The 17,076-nt window shown below is 47.3% G+C and overlaps 1 protein-coding gene across 6 annotated transcripts in view; it reads right to left on the minus strand.

The window, feature by feature from the left end:
* Window positions 1-8,272: 8,272 nt before the first annotated feature.
* The window catches only part of PEAK1 (pseudopodium enriched atypical kinase 1), a 278,957-nt gene continuing 270,153 nt past the window's right edge, over window positions 8,273-17,076 (minus strand). For all 6 annotated transcript variants that reach the window (XM_027840539.1, XM_027840535.1, XM_027840537.1 and 3 more), the window contains one exon: window positions 8,273-15,320. In XM_027840539.1, coding sequence (XP_027696340.1) covers window positions 14,178-15,320 — 1,143 coding nt within the window. In that variant the 3' untranslated portion in view covers window positions 8,273-14,177. The remainder of the gene's footprint in view (window positions 15,321-17,076) is intronic.

Here is a 17,076-nt window from a genome sequence, read left to right on the forward strand (position 1 = left end):
TCCTTTTCTTCCTCCTTCCCTCCTTCCTTCTCTCTCTCTCTGTCTGACTCTCTGTCTCTGTCTGAATCTCTGTCTCTGTCTCTTTCTCTCCTTCCCTCCCTCTCTTTCATTCATTCCTTCAAGCAATGGTTGAAGTCATGGAGACTCAGATTTTGGCTGATACAAGGAAGGAAGTTTCTGAATAATTTCAATAGTGAAACAGAGAAACCAGGCTCCTGAGCACTAAAACTTTTCAAGGGAAGGTTGAATGGTTACTTGTTGGGAGTATTGTAAGGGGTTATCATATATTATTGTATTATATTATATAGTAATGTGATGTATATTAATATATTATATATTATTGTAGAGGGCTGGTTTAATTCTTAGCAGGACCAGATGCCTCTGAGGCCTCAATGAGATTGGATTCAATTAAATTTAACAAGTATTTATTTATTTATTTGTTTGTTTTGGGAGGCAATGAGGGTTAAGTGACTTGCCCAGGGTCACACAGGTGCTAAGTGTTTGAGGCTGAATTTGAACTCAGGTCCTCCTGACTCCATGGGCTGATGTTCCATCCACCACACCACCTGCTGCCCCACAAGTATTTATTAAACATCTGATATAGGTAAGGTACTATAAGTAGGCAGTTAGGTAGCATAATACACAGTGCTAGGCTTAGAGTCAGGAAAAACTCAGAAATATCCCTTCTCTATTCATGTTTTGTCTCAGAAATTTACTGAGCTGTATAACCCTGATTAAGTCCTGAACCTTTGTTCCCAATCTGTAAAATGGGAATGATAATAATAGAGCCTTTCTCATAGGGTTGTTTTGAGGATCAAACGAGGTAACACTCTAAAGTACCTTGCAAACCTTGGAGTGTTACATAAATGCTGCTACTGCTGCTGCTATTGTACAAAGGTGCGGCAATGGGAAAGCTTGAAGCCTATTTGGAAGACAGTGAGGGAGCCAGTCCAGGTGAAATAGGGGTTCATGAAGGGAAGTGGTGGTAAAGCTAGAACAAGATACTTTGTTTCCCTAGGCTAGATTTGAAGATTACACTCCCAGTGTGTTACTGTAACCCCAGAGGCTTTGGGCCTTCACTGTGTGCAATACACCTTGATTTATAAATAGCCATGATCCATGGAATGCAGGATTTTCTGGTGTTAATGCAGGTGCATTTGTAAATTATTAATAATAATTATAAGATTAATGAGTGTCCTGCTTCGAGCCCTTTTTGTGAATTGCAGTGTAGGCAGCTACCTAATTTACCTAGTTGAAAATAGGTTTGGAGAGAGAGGTCAGGGCCAGATTGGGGAGGGACTTAAACATGAAGTTTGGATTTTATCCTGTAAGCAATGAGGAGCCAGTGATGGCTTTTTTTGGGGGGGGCAGGGGAGTGGAAATATTGTTTTTGGAAGATTAACCTGGTAAGTTTGCAAAATAGATTACGTGGTACAATGGAAAGAGTATGGAAACAGAGACTTGGTATTGAGGAGGAGGGTCCATATCTTTGAGACCTTGGACCAGTTCTTTACATCTTTGAGTTCACGTTCACTGTCTATAAAGAAATGATAGAGTTGGATGACATGACCTCTATAGTCCCTTACAGATCTAAACCTTGTGATCAGAGAGGGTGAGAGATTAGATCTGAGGAAGGGAAGGAAGGCTTGAGAAAGCTGTTACACTGAGCCAAGAGAGAGGTGATAATGAAATGGAGGAGGGTGAGGGCAGGGGAAATGATAATAAAGGATATTCAAGTGGAACTGTAAGGTTTTATGTTTTATGATCCTGAAAGTCACAGGCAGCCACTGGTGTTTACTGGATGGAGGGGAGGGGAGGTGACGTGGTCAGATCTGTGCTTCACGAAGATCAGTTTGGCAGCTGAGCGGAGGATGGACTGGAGAGAGGAGAGGCAGGAGGCAGGGAGACCTACTAGGGGGGCTACAGCAAAAGTCCAGGATCATAGTGGCCTAGTTTTATTACTATTATTAATTATTCTCGTTTTAAAGATGAGAAAAAGTTACTTGACCATGGTCACAAACTTAGTGAATGTCAGAGGCAAAATCTGGCCCCAAGTCTTCCTGTCTATAAGTCAGTATTCCTTCTATTATGCTACATCAACTCTCTATGGAAGAATGGAAAGGAAAGGACGGATGGGATCGACAAGATTTGGTGACCAATTGGATGATGGGGAATGGAAAAAAGGGAGGAATCAAAGATTCCCATTCCGGCTGTTAATGCCTACTCTCCTCCACTGAGGTTACCTTGTAACATTGTATTTTGTATACAGCCCATGTTGTCGCCCCCTATAGAATCTAAGCCTCTTGAGGGCAGGGACCATTTCACTTTTGTCTTTGCATTTCCAGCGCCTAGCGCCTAGTAGATGCTTCGTAGATACTTGCTGATTGACTGAAAGATGGCGGAAGTTTCAAGTCTGAGGGACTGGAAGATTGATAGCACAAATTACAGAAACAGAGAAGTCTGGAAGGGAAACTAGTTTGGGAAGGGGTGGGATGTTGGTGAGGGGTGAAGAGCTTCTGTTTTAGAAATGTTCCCAAATAATTGGGAAGCATAGTGAAGGGTCACTGGGGTTTTCAGTGGCAAGAACAGGGGACTGTCATCAATTCTTTTTCTTTCCTTCCCCTTTCCTTGGGCAATCTCACCCAATGGCTCAACCATCACCATCAGAGCAAAAGCAAAGGCTTGGGAGCAGAAGGCTTTTGGGAGCTGAGCCTTGCCAAGTAAAAGTTGTGATACCTTGGTAAGTCATTTCATCTCTAAGCATCAGTGGTCCCTCTGTGGAATGGGGAGAGTAAACAATTCTTGCCTCAGAAGCTTGTGAGGAAAGTGCTTTGGAGACTAAGGTCTACCCTATTAGAAGCTAGAATTATTTTAAGGGGGGTAGCGGAGGGGTATAGCACAATGTAGTGGAAAGAGCCTTGGATTTAAAGTCAGAGGACCTGCATTTGACTCCTGGATCTGCTACTAACTAGATATGACACCTTGGAGGTCACTTCATCTCTAAACCTCATTTCCTCCATCCTTAAACTAGGGATAATCATATTTATCAATTAATCAATAAACATTTATTAGATACCTACTATTTGCCAGGCACCGTGCTAAGTGCTGGGGATACAAAAAGAGGCAAAAAACAGTCCCGTCCTCAAGGAGCTCACAGTCTCGTGGGGGAGACAATGAGACAATGTTCTTTATCTTATGGGTAGATTGTGGTAGAATAGAATGAGATTAAGTCAAATATTTTGCCCTTTTGTACTCAGCACAATATCTTGGGGGAGGCAGACACTCAATATATGTCTGTTGAAAGGATGACAAATAGAAATAGCTTATATTTATATAGCATTTTCCTGACACTCCATTATTACACTGTATCATCACAATACCTCTGAGGGGTAGGTATTGTTTTTATCTGTCTTACGCAAGACACCCAGGAAAATGAGGAACAGATGAGATGGTGATTTTGCCCAATTAATCAATGAATATTTACTAAGTGCCTCCCAAGTGCCAGGCACTCTGCTAAGCCTAAGATCCTATGGTAGGTGAGTCATGGAGCTGGGATGACTTCGAATTCAGATCTTCTGACACACGTCAGTGTTTTGTCTATCGCCCCAGAACTGCCTGCAGATGGGTAGCCAGCAGCCCCTCAATGGACAGAGCCAGACTTCAACCTAGAACCCTGATTCAAAGGCGGTGCTCTATCTGAGAAAAGAAGGCAGGGCGGGCCAGGCAGCCCACATCTTCTCTGGGGTGTGCCCATTTTGGAGAATCTGGTCTTGGCAGCTTCAGCTTTGTACCCTCCTATGGAAAATAAAAGAGTATTTTCGGTGTCAGCAGCAATTGCCTGGAGCAGCTCTTAATGACAATTTCTGAACTGTCAGCTGAGAGTCCCACCTCGTTGGGCAGCGAGGCGGTTTCTTCCGCGCGCATAGCTACCATTCTAGCATGTAGCGAAGGCTGATTTGGAAGGAGGTGTAATTTGCTTGGCCTCTGAGGGAAGGCAGAAGGGATTGTGAACCTTCGAAAGTAGATTGAGATGAGCTTCCCCAGGCTCTCAAAGAGCTACCGAATGCCCACTAATTCCAGGTATGAAATTAATAGACTCTAGGCGGCTGAGGTTAAAAGCAGTCACTCCAGTGAAGCAGTGACAGACTTCGTGAGAATGGGAGAGTGCCTGGCCTCCAGCCCGAATCAAATGTCAATGACCAATCACGGTGGGGGCAGCAGACAGGCAAAGAGGAAAATGACTCTCTCCCAGGCAGGCGTGTAATGAGCAGCTTAATGAAATTCACAGGAACTTGTCCTTCACTGAATAGGGACCAGATTCTGAGGTTCCAGGGAGGGCCTGGATAGGATTTCTCTCTCCTGCCTCACTAAGAGCAGAAGGACAAAGGGGTTCTCGAGTTCCTCCAGCAGCCCAGCCACTGAAGAGAGCCTGCAGCTGCTTTTGGCTTGTTGACTCTCACCTGGGAAGCCCTGAACTGGAGCCTACTCTTATTTCTGGGATGGAGCCTCCTGGTGCCACTGGGTGGATACAAGGCAGGCTGCTTAGCAGCTGGCAGGCTTGTAGTGGAAAGCACATTGGTCTTGGAGTCAGATTTGGGTTCAAATCCAGACTCTGCCACTCTCAAACTGTGACTGTGGGCAAGTCACATACTCTCCTTTAGCCTTAGTTTCCTCATCTGAAAAGGGGACAATAATATTTTCATTAATGGTAGGGTTGTTACGAGGAAAGAACTTTGTAAAGCTTTGTTGTTGTTCAGTTGTTTCTGTCCAACTCTTTGTGACCCCATCTGGGGCTTTCTTGGCAGAGATACTGGAGTGGTTTGCCATTTCTTTCTCCAATTCATTTTACAGATGAGGAAACTGAGGCAATCAGGGTTAAATGACTTGCCCAGGGTCACAGAACTAGCAAGTGTTTGAGGATGGATTTGAACCCAGGAAGATGAATCTTCCTCATTCTAAGCCCAGCACTCTATCCACTGCACCACCTAGCCTACAGATTGTGTGCTATCATCACTAACAACTGACCACTCTTCCCATTGACAGCAAGGGCCCTGGATTTGGGGTCAGGTGAATCCTGATTCTGCCACATACTAGCTGTAAGACTTTGGGCAGGTTACTTTCTCTCTTTTGGATTCTGCCTCTGTCAAATGAGAGGTAGGAACTGAATAATCTCTAATAATATAAGGATATATATACACATATTATGTATATATGTATATAATGTTATATATACACTATATTATACATGTTATATATGATATATGGTGTGTATATATATATATTATATATATACTACAGTGGAAAGTACACTGTAATGTACCATCATATGTACTATAGTATATATCATCTATTATGTAATAGATAAAGATATACACACAGACACATATATATATATATATATACATACACACATAGATATATGTGTATATGTGTGTGTATGTATATCCTTTCTGGTTCTAAATTCTGTGTTTATTCACAGCTATTTGCTCTAATTTTGCAAGAGACAATTTGATTTCCCAGTGGATAAAGTACTGGGTCTGGTCAGAAAGAAACCAGTTAGAATGTACTTCAGACACTGGGTAGCTGTGTGACCCTGGGTAAATCACTTAACCTCTGCCTCAGTTTCCTCAACTGTGAAATGGAGAAACTAATAGCACCTACTGTCCAAGGTTATAAGGATAAAATATGCTTTATAAAGGCTTTGCCAGCCCCAAAGTACTACATAAATGCTATTATTATTATTATTGAGATATTAAGACTAGCATAATTCAGGGGTTCTGATGTACCTTCCCTCTCAATTGACCCTTCCCATGACTGAAACCCTAACGGTCACAGCCAATCAGCTGCCCAGCATTTCTGCATCATCCCCAAGTCAGTCATTTGGACCAATAAACTGTTGGATTGTTGACTCAGTTCTAGCTAGGCTCAATTTCTGCTGGGTCCCAACCCTCAAATTGCCTACTTCTCTTTTTAGCGGCCTGGCTTATCTTCCCTGAACAGCCAGCTTGCAATTGCCAATAGCTAAGAAGGGAAAGCTCAGTCCCACTAGCAAACAACACCAGGGTTGTTATGGTTTCTACTGCCCCAGGGTGGCTTATTTGCAGATCCATGGTTATAATGATAAAAACAAAGGCCTCCCACCCTTCTAACCCATAGTGTGAATATCACAGTCCCCAAAGTGGTCCCAGTTTGGAGTCACGGAGAACACGGATTTATGTTTTGGCTTGCCTCTCTCTGAAAAGCTCTAATCAAGCCAACAAGCATTTAAGTGACTACTGTGTGTTGGTCACTGTGCAAAGGGCTTGGGATATTTAAAAAAAGCCATGACAGATATGGTCAATAACAGCAACAAGATGATTTCTCATGAAACTGTTGGAGGCACAGGTATGCTGAGTATTTCTGAAACTGTAGAGGATTAGGGCCCAACACTAATTCTTTATTTAGGGAAAACAGAGCCTGCCAATGATGGGGCGATTGTCAATGAAGAACAGAGCTAAAAAGGCAGATCCTGCCGCAGTCTTGCTGTCATGTGGAACTACAGGTGGCTCTAAATGCATGTACTTTTATTCATTCTGCACAAACAGATTTGTATCTGTAGATACGGTCAGCAACCGTTGAATCTTTTCTCCTGAGCCCAGCTCTGTTATCTCTGTCATTGACGCTATCATGGTACAGTGGAATGAACCCTGGGTTCTTAGTAATAGCTAACATTTATGTAGTGACTGCTTTGTGCCAGGCACTGTGCTAAGTGCTTTGCAATCATCATCTCATCTGGTCTTCAGTCAGATTTGGTTCTGACCACTGGCTCTGTTACTTACTAGCTTAAGCAGCTCTTGTCTGTATTGTGCCTCAGTTTCCTCACCTGTAATATGAGGGGGCTAAACTGATGTCACCTACAGTCCTTCCCTGCTCTATATCCTATGATCACATGCAGTGAGTCAGAAATAGCATTGTAGCAAGAGGTGAGGGAGCTGAGAAATCAAAGAATTCAACCTTCTGATTTGAGAGGGAACCAAGGCCCAGAGAGGAAAGGACCTGTTCAAGGTCACACAGCTTCAAGGTGGAGGGGCCTGGAGTTGAGTCTGCACTGAATTCGGCGGGTGATGAAGGCCAGGGAGCACCTATGTCCTCTCACCCCGATGCTGACACCCTTACTTGATCTCATCAAGGCTGGTTCAGCCCGGCTAGAGAAGGCCTGAACTTAGGCAAGCTGGCCACCAGAGGGCACTAGCAGCACATACAAAAAAACCTTCAGCACCAAGGAGAGCTGAAAAGAATTCTATCACACACAAAGCCTGCAATTAATTCGCTGTAATTTCTTTTTGTAGTATTGGGACTTAAGGGCTAAGGAGGGGATGAAGAGAAAATGCGAGACTTAGTATGGAGATGAAGGTCTTTCACCCTCAGAAAAACAGCATCCTAGCATGTCAGAGCTAGAAAGGACGTCCTAGATTGGTGTGGAATAGCGGAGGACCCCAAGTTCAAATCCAGTTTCTGACACTTAGTGTCTAACCTTGGGTAACTCTGCTCCCCTCCTCGTGCCTGAATCATCATCTGGAAAATGAGGGCCTCTGGTCCCTTCCAGGTCTCCATGTGTGATCCTGTGCTCATCTTGTCCAACCTCCTTCACTGGTTAGAGGAGGAAACTAAGGCTGGGAGAGAGGAGGCAGTTGAGTTTGGACCTCCACGAAGCTCTTTCATCCCAAGGCAAAACCTCTTCTCTCCCCTCCCTGAGAGCAGGGGATTTTTTTTTTTTGTATCCCCAACGCTTACACAGTGCCTGACACACAGTTGGTGCTTAATATATGCTAGGTAATGGATTTTCTTGGTCTAGGATTCTAGATCTGCCATTTACTAATTGTGTGACCTCGGATAGGATATTCCCCCTCTATTTCATCTGTAAAAGGGATTGGATTCAACAACCTCGAAATCCTGTCCGGCTGTAACAGCCTATGATCTCTCCTAGCTCTGACATTTTATGAGTCAGGGCAGAGAATTCCGTAAGGTGGCACTGGATCGAATATAGGATAGCCATCCTTTGGTGTCACAGACTGAAATGTCTTCCAAAAATTTTTTTGTTCCGAGAAGGAAAGGCCAGGTTTCAATCCAACTCTCTCTGCCATCCAGACACCCTGGAAATTAATGAAGATCCTTCAGCCAGCTTGATGTATCCTCGGGGGAACAATCCTTTCTGCAGACCAACCATCCCCTCCCCACCGTGGAAGCGTGAAAGGGAAGGAAATCTTGGCAAGGATAACAACTCCACACCTGGTTTCAGTGTAATAAAACGAGTTTATTTACACAGTAACATGAATGCCACAGCGTCCACAGCAAAGTACCACAGCAAACCAGAGCATAGAAGTGCCCCCCAATGACAGAGGGAGGTTTAGTTTATATATTTATACATCTATAAAATGGGTAACCAGAGAGATGAAGCTTCAGATAAAGCAAATGAGACAAGCTTTCCAAACAGAAAGCTTCCACAGAGCGAGGGGTAGGCTTGGAAGAGTCACTGGGAAGAAAATTCCAAGGACAAAACCCAGAGACAGCCAAAGAGTCTCTTTTAACAGGTGGTCTTAGGGCCCTGATGCCCTGTGTGGCAACAGCAGAGAATCCTAACCCAGCACTCTCAGACATAGAACCTTCTGAAACCGGCAAGGGAAGGGATGCCTACTCATGTTTGAATAAGCAGTGTGAGTTGTCCTTTCAAAGAGTCTACCCTGAAACCTTTGGGTAGGTCAACATTCAAGCATATATGCTGTGTGTGGGTACACACGCACTCCAACCCTCCCCTCTCCTCCCCTCACACACACATACACACGCACACACACACACACACACACACACACAAGAAGGGCAAAGTGGATTTTCTGAAATACAATAAAGTTCATAGTAATATATATTTATATATATATCTATATATTTCTTCTATGTAAAAAAATTTCCAACATCCTCTGAATCCCTGAAACCACCTTGGATTAAAAAAATACAGAGGGTGGGATGGTTGTAAAGAGGCTGGCCCATAGCATGGAGGCTGTCCTCAGTGGTGCAGTGCCCAGAAGTGGGAAGGCTGAGATCATTGCAGGCAGCTCAGATGGAGAACACTGCCTCAGTGCTGTAGCAGCAAACTGGGTTTAATTTCAAACAGGCCTGGGCAAGAGGGTGAGACAGCTGGCGAGCCCCTTTCTCCTTCTGGGCACTTAGTAACTATTACATGATGGTAATGATGAGTGGTAAATACCTCTGCAGGAAGGTTTATAAAAACATTCACAATCCATTAAAGAAATCTCCCAAGAATTCTTTAAAACATCACCTACTGAAACCATCATTAAAAAGAAAAAAAAATCCTTCAAATACAGTGTCAAAGAGACGGGTTGTTTCTTCGCTCCTGCCTACCCCTTCCTGGAGAAGGGAGAAGGGGAGAGGTCAGGTTCCTTGGAACCTTACATTCAGCTCAGTGTGGGTTTTTTGAGGGGAGGGGGGTGGAAAAGGAAGGGAGGTGGTGGTTTTTCTTCTTTCTGTCCAACACATGACTTTGCTATTAAAAAAAAAAAGAAATAAAAAAAGGTCTTTTCTGGGGTGGAGGTGGAATGCCTGTCTATTCCCCTCCTCTGGCATTACCTTAGGCAAAAGCTTTGCCTTAAGCATCAGGGTGAACGGGCTTCACGTCTTTGGTATCTTCTCTCCCTAAGGCCTTGGTCGTGCGGTCCCTCCCTCCTAGCCCCTTTGGGTTCTGGGGCCCGCCCACATTCCCTGGGGGCTGCTGAGGGCAGCCAGCTGGATTTCAGTGCACAGTTAAGAGCAGCGATTGGAATTCCAGGTTGCTGATCACTTGGGGACTTGAATAGTATTAACTGGAATGAGGTAAAATGAACAGCCCAGATGGAGAGAAAGTGGAACAACTCATTAGTCCTCAAGCTGAGCCAGCTTCCTGGAGCAGGGGTGGCAGTTTCAGGAAGCTCTGGGTTCCAATTCCGACTTGGACACTTCCTAACACCTTACTCTTACAAAGCCCACGCTCTCCACTCCCCTGTCCTGTGCGACCCTGGCAAAAAAACTCAGCTCTGTAAGCCTCTGTTTCTCCCTCTGTAAAGGTACAGGTAGCAACTATCCATTAGCAAGGGGAATGGAGAAGAAAGGGGTGGAAGGAATGCCTCTCCTTCCACTCAGGCTTTTAGGATCCTTTAAAATGCCAAGATGTCAAACCCATCCTATTTCTTGTGGCCAGGTCCATACTTTGCAGATCATTTGCTCGGCTCCTTAGCTCCTGCTAACTCATTTAGAGACAGTTTGAGCAGAATGGCAGCTCTGAGAGGGAAGCCTAGGGAGAATGAAGGTTTCTTGACTCCCCAGCATCAGATGATGACATAGGGCTCAGGTCTGGGAAGCCTGCTGCTGCCCTGCTCACTCTGCTTGACCCGAGGCCCTTTGGAAGTTCTTCAGAGCCAGGGATTTCCAACCAGATTTTTGCAAACTGAACTCTGAGAGAGATCTCTTTTAATATCTCCAACACAGGTCTCTGGACTTAGAATATCAAGGCCGCCAACTCATGTGGAGTGTGAAGCAAAGATGGCTTCACCTTACTCCTTTTGAATTGAAATTTATTTTCCCAAACTCTAAATAATGTGTTTGATGCTCAGTTGGATAACTCTGGGGCCCTAGGGTTCCTCCACACCTACCAGCTTCATCTTCTGAAGTGATGGCCCCAGACACAGTGCCAGAGAACTCGGCTTTGAATTCGAATCAAGCTCAGGGCTGGGTGGAGCTCTCTCCTGATGACCTTATCTCACTGTCGGCTTCCACAGATTTCTATTTCTCCCTATCCTACCAGATCCACCATTATTGCTCTAGGGCCCAAGTTAGCACCTGTTTGAAAGGCTGCTTTCCTCCCACCAAACGCTTAAGGCTTCTCAGGATTTTGGTAGACTTTGCAGTAATTCTCTTTCAAGAGCAGATTTTAATTCTAACAAGGCACTCACCCCGCTACACAGCCCGTCCCTGGCCCAGGCAGCTGCAGCCCTGGTCCTGCTCTCCTGCTGGCCCAAACAGGCCAGAGATTTGGCTTTCTTTGTCTAGTTTTATGAAAGCGCTCGCTTTAAATGGTGTCCAAAAGGCTGCTTGATTTTTCAATTCTCTTGATATAGATGGAAGTGTCTGGAATACAGAGTTAAACTATTCCAATGGAAAATAAAAAAAGAAATCTATTTCCAATCAATACTGTCAACTGCCAACTGTAGTCATTACTTCAGAAAACTGAAAGGGCTTTGGTGCTCATACCCCGACGCCCCTGCGTCTGTCTGTGGCCAAGAGCAGGCTCTCTGCTCTAGGTGGAGAAGGAATTCAAGATGTTTACTGCAACTCAAACACATTTAAAATATTTGCCACAATTACGAAGATGACTAAATACTTTATTTTGGAATTACATTCTCGGAAGATCACTGGATGTGGTTCTTTGTAAGAAATCATCCCTTTCTTCTCCTCCCAAGGCACTGCCCAGAGGAAATCAATTTCTGTCCTTCATCTCTGGGAAGTCTCAGGCCCTGTCTGGCCTGTCTCCATTTACCCCTTGAAAGAGTAGCCATCTCCCCCCAACCCGAAAAAGCAAAACAAAAACCAACCAACTAAACCCCAATAACCAACAAATAAAACAATGATCATTCCATCAGACGAGAGGAGGTGCTAAGTATTCCCAGTGCTACCACACAATAGGAGACAGGCAGAAAAAGGTGTCCACGCTGGAGAGACTGACAGACAGATCACATGTCAGGGATCTGTGATCTCACCATCACATGATCCCTTCCCCCATGGGGGCCCCAGCCTTGGGGCACCTCGGCCGAGGCTCTTTGGGGCCACGAGGATCTACCACTGGTGGCCGACCTTCTGGTGATGAGATGCTCGATTCTACGACAGAGTTAGAAAGAACGACCAGAATCCGAGTCATCACACACACAAACAGAAAGGAAATGAGAAAGCTAGGGTCAAAGAAGGGTCAGGGACCAAGTGCACTAAACATAAAACTCTACAAAATGTGCCAGGTGCAAGTCGCCCAAACCAGTGACACCTAGAATGGATGTCTCAATAATGCCAAGGGCCAGGTGGGTTGGAGGACGTGCCTGCCAGAATGGCCTGGGGCCGTGGGTGGCCAGGATAGTGGGTAATTAGGCCAGGAATCATGGGCCTGTACATAAACAAGCTGAAGCTTGGGGAGGGGAGCAGGAGGACGGGAAGGAGCCTTTGGGGAGCACAGGTGCACCAGGGCCAATGTGCCCCAACTTACTTACAGCTCTAAACTCTGGGGCTGCGTTGGGGCTGGGGCTGATGCCCCCTGCCCTCAACAGGGGCTTTCCATGGGAGATGACTGACACACACCGGAAGGAAGTGCACCTTCAGCCAACTCTCTTTAACATCTCTTTTTTTGTTTAAAAAGAAAAAAAAAAAGGTAACATTGTAATAAAATACATTCTCCTTCTCCTTTCCTGATCACTCGTAGACACCAGTGAATCAAATGAAAGGCTTAAAAAAAAATCGCCAAAGTTTAGAAATATTTCCAAGGCTGCTAATGTGCTACGTAATACTGCACAATCAATCCGGGCCCCCACGAACTGAGGGCTCGGCCCCCGGAGCCCCTGGGGGCCTTCCTTGGGTGTTGGGAGCCCCAAGGCTGCTTGGCATCGGGGGCCTGTCTCTGGTCCCAGCATGCACACATGATCAAAGTGGCTAATTTGTTTTCAAGGCTGAAGTAAACGGATTACTCACAGTTTTGAATGAAATAAACATACAAACATCCACACATATGTAAAAAGCACTCCTATCTGAAGCTCATTTATGTGCCAGGAGAGGAAGGGCAGGGATTCCATAGGGCTTGCTTCAGGCGAAGTTGCAACGTAAACACTGTAAGACACAGCTTAAAAAATACATACAAGAATTGCACATATATCCATCAGAGAGAAGCACGAGGCTCAGAAAGAAGGCCATCAGCTTGGTGACACCCAGCGTCGGCAAATCCAAGATGCTCCCAGCACCGGTCCTTCTGAGCGACTTCAGACATGATTTGGAAAACCTAGTAATACTGAGTATGGGGCCGCGTGTCTAGGGAGGAAGCTGATGGAGAAGAGGCCGATACTGGGGCGAGAAGGTCAGAGAGCGGCCCCCCTCCCTCCTCTGCCTGGCCAGCACCTCGAGGGCCACTGACTCCCCTCCCTCTAAATACATCTCCGAGCTCAGCTGACAGCCACTCTGCTGGGGAGTGCGGTCTGGGGCTGCCGAGAGAAGGGAGCGAGCCAATTACTGCCATAGGGACAAACTGTGATCGGGGCACTGTTAGTGGGGCTGCCAGAGCTGACAGCTCTGACACTCATCAAAAGTGGCACTTGTGACTTGGTTCCCCCTCCCAGCCTGGAGGAGCACAGGGCAGCCCCATCCCAGGGAGGCCACCGTGGCACCTGCTGCCGATGGAGACAGGAGGATGGGGGCTCTGCTCGCCCTCTGCACAGGACATATGCTTTGGAGCGGCGAAGGAAGGACGGTTCTGCAGTCTTGGCCCTCGCCAGCCCCTGGGGTGAGGCTTACCTGGCTGGGCCCCACCCCACCATCTGCCGTATACCATGCGGCCCTCTGGAAGGCTATCAAGAGGGCGAGGATCACAGCTCTACGTGCTTAGGATAGCAAACAGATATTTCAACAAGAAAAAGAAAGATCACCTATTTGGAGAGCTTACCGGTTGATAATGGGGATCAGCTAACTTTGTATATTGCTATTTAAAATATTACATGCTGAAAACTCAGTGAGGGACTGTCCAGAGCTACGGGGGAATTTAATCGTAGCTCATCGCATTCACACCCAAGGAAACTGTTCCTTTAGGGATGGTTTTTTTTCCTTTCATTCATCTACATTTATAGAAACATTAGGCTGGGAGATATTCGAGTGGAAGACAACTGCATATCCTTGCAGACGAATTTCTAGAAAACTTAAGACTGACTGTTCTCCACCATACTGAGGGCTGGAGGTGACCATGCCAATGGACCTCATCTGCTCCGGGATGGGAAAAAACGGCCAGTCTTCCTTTCCTTTCCTTGGCTGTGCCATGGGTAACCCACTTTCTGGGGGAAAGAGGAACGGGGATGGATGTGCGCAGGGAGGACCAGAGGTCGCTGATGGGAACCAACATCCCACGCACCCTAGCGATGTTGAAGGATGCTCACAATGCACCCGAGTGAGTCTGTGGTGGCGAAGGCCAGATACTGAGCACAGAGCCAGTCTTCCAGGCTGACCCCGCACTCTCTGTCCAAAGACTTCTCCGCAAACTTGATCATGAGCAGGGTCCGCTTGATGTCCAGCCAATTCTGGAGGATGGCGGCTCTCTGGCCGGGGCTGGCCAGGCTGGGGAGAGTCTGGAACAGGTCCTCGCGGGGTCCCCAGAGAAGACACTGGAGGATGCCCTTCGCATCGGATATGAGGATCCGCTCCGAAGGGTTGGGGTTGAGGAGGCAGCTGGCGAGCTGCTGCAGCCCCCAGGAGTAGGGGGAACGGCATGGGATCCGGGGGAGGTCAGCACGGGTGTACTCCTTCTCCTTCAGCTCTGGGTTCTCATCAAAGGGGTTGGGGAGGTGTAGCATTTCATAGATTAAGATGCCGGTCTGGAACTCATCACATTTTTTGTATTGCGTTGCAGTGATGATCTCAGGGGCGAGGCGGGACTGATCCCGAAAGACCTCTGGGTCCACCAAGTGGTTCTTCTGCTTGGCCTGGGAGAAATTACTCACGATGAGTCTCGCTGGACAAGCAGCGGTGGGGCTGGGCTCACTGGGCTCACTCTTCTGGACGCCTCCGCCCGCCTTGCAGGGAATGAGGAGGAGGTTCTCCAGCCGCAGGTCGCAGTGAGTGACGTGATACGGTTTGAGGTGCTCGAGGCCAGAGCACAGCTGTAAGAGAAGCAGGCACACTTGGCGCTCGTACGTATCTGGACTTTTTCCATGCTGGGCTAAGGATTCCCGCACAAAATCCGCCACGGTGAGGTAGGGGACCTCCCGCGTGATGACCACCACATGACTGCGCTGCTTGCTGGCACCTCCCTGGCTGGCCGACTCCGCGCCAGGGGACGTGTCTCTGTTCTGCCGCTCAGTTCTCTCTTCCTCCTCTTCATCTGTTTCTTCATCTTCCTTCGCAGGGGCATTGGGGTCTTCCCAGGGAAGAAGACGGACGGGGACTTCAGCCAGGAAATGGCCACAGTCCTGCTGGATATTAAAATGAATGGCCAGGCTCTGCCGGACAGCCAAACTGTGATAGTACTGTTGGGACTCTTTAGCTTTGCTTTTGCAAATCTGGAAAAAGAAAAGAAGGGATTAGATCTATCTCGGCAGTTTCAAAATCATACTTTTGAAAACACACAGATATGGGTTAACTCATGAATCATTAAGTCAGCCCTTTCTGGCAGGGGCTGGGGAACTCGAGGCTGAAGGCTATTTCCAATGGGTCTCCTGGAAGCCTCCAAGGCAAAGAGCATAACGGAGTCATAACGGAGAAGCCCCCCCTCACTCTGTCTCTAGGGGGGTAAAGGCATCCTCAGCCAGAAGAGAGAGAGCCACAATGGGTCAGGCGAGGGGCAGTGTTCACAGCCCTAGGCTCGTTTGTGGGAAAACTCCCTCCACTGAGAGATTGCCACTCCCTCCTCTGGGCCTTCTCATCCTCGGTCACCCTCGGACTTTCTCTGAGTTTTTCAGAGAGGGGCCACCCAACAGGGTGGTTTTTTACCTTCCTCTGCCTAGCCCGTGCATACAGCAGGCATCTAATAAGCATCTGTAGCCCCGTTTGTAGACTCCTCAGTCCCATGACTCCTGCCCAGCACAGCATTCTGGCCCATGTAAGATCGCTCCTGATAACTTCACTAGGGCATGGGAGCGACCGGCCTATCAAGTGCTTTGTATCAGAACGCAGGCCAAGCCAGAAAGGACCTGGATGGAGGTCTAGAGACGGGCCATTTATCTCCTGCCTAAGGATCAGAGGCAAACAAAGAGAGGATGATCGCCGAGAGATTCTCTGCCATGGGGAGAGTCCTGGGTTCAAATCCTGCCTGTGATATCCGAGCACCTTGAGCCTTTGAGAAGTCCCCTCCCTGGGCCCCAGCTTCCCCATCTATAAAATGAGGGGTGAGACTACAGGGTCTCTGAGGTCCCTTCCCATCCTCAGTCTCTGACCCTCTGACGCCCTAAGGTCAGAAAGGGCAGCATTCTCTGTGACCCTAACAGCCTGGCTTCACGTCATCGAGGAGCCAGCTCCCCTTGGAGAAATCACTGAATCCTGTGGGGGCTCAGGGTCCTCACCAGCAAAACAGGGAGAATACTCTTGCACTGCCTACCTCACAGCTGTTACGGAGAAAGCACTGTGGACCCCTTACAGTGGTAGAGAAAGGTCTGGCTCACAGGTGCAAAAAGGCTCCCCCCACCCCTGGAAAACAACGAGCAACGCACAGACGCTTAGCATCCCGGCCTTCTGCTAATACGGCCAACGACGGGAGATTGTGGCTAAAAGCCAGACTTCGGCCTTCCCGGCCAGCTAAGCAGCTGAATCCACTCATTCCCATCTCTCCGCCTCAGCCTGAGGGGCCGGCCTACTTCATGAATATCAAAGTCTTCGCAGCAACACCCCCGGCGGTGTTTACATTGCCTGTTTATCACAGTCACACAGAAAAGCAGCATTCACCCGATGCATTTTCTAGTCAATGTTATTTAAAAAGAGAAAATGCATCACTTTCTTAGGAGGATGCAAAGGGACCCCAGTTCTGAGGAGTCTCACCCTCTGATTTCCATTCAAATGGATATTTTGTCAGAGATGACCAAGCCCAGGGAGTCTCCTGGGACAGAAGCATCTCTCTCATTTAGGGTATTTATACATATTTATGTATATAAGCTGCCAAGTGCCTCAGGACCAGCTAGCTATAGGGCCACAGGTATATAGAAGCAAAGACGCCATCAAATAGCAGTTCACTGGGCTGACTTCAGAGAGGCGGCAGGGCCGGGTGCGGAGCCAGGAGCTCTGGGGTGCAGGCTCCACTCTGACCCCTACTCGCCAGGTCACTGG

This window comes from Vombatus ursinus, unplaced genomic scaffold (genome assembly GCF_900497805.2).
Source record: "Vombatus ursinus unplaced genomic scaffold, bare-nosed wombat genome assembly UNPS02014847.1, whole genome shotgun sequence".
Classification (NCBI taxonomy): domain Eukaryota; kingdom Metazoa; phylum Chordata; class Mammalia; order Diprotodontia; family Vombatidae; genus Vombatus; species Vombatus ursinus.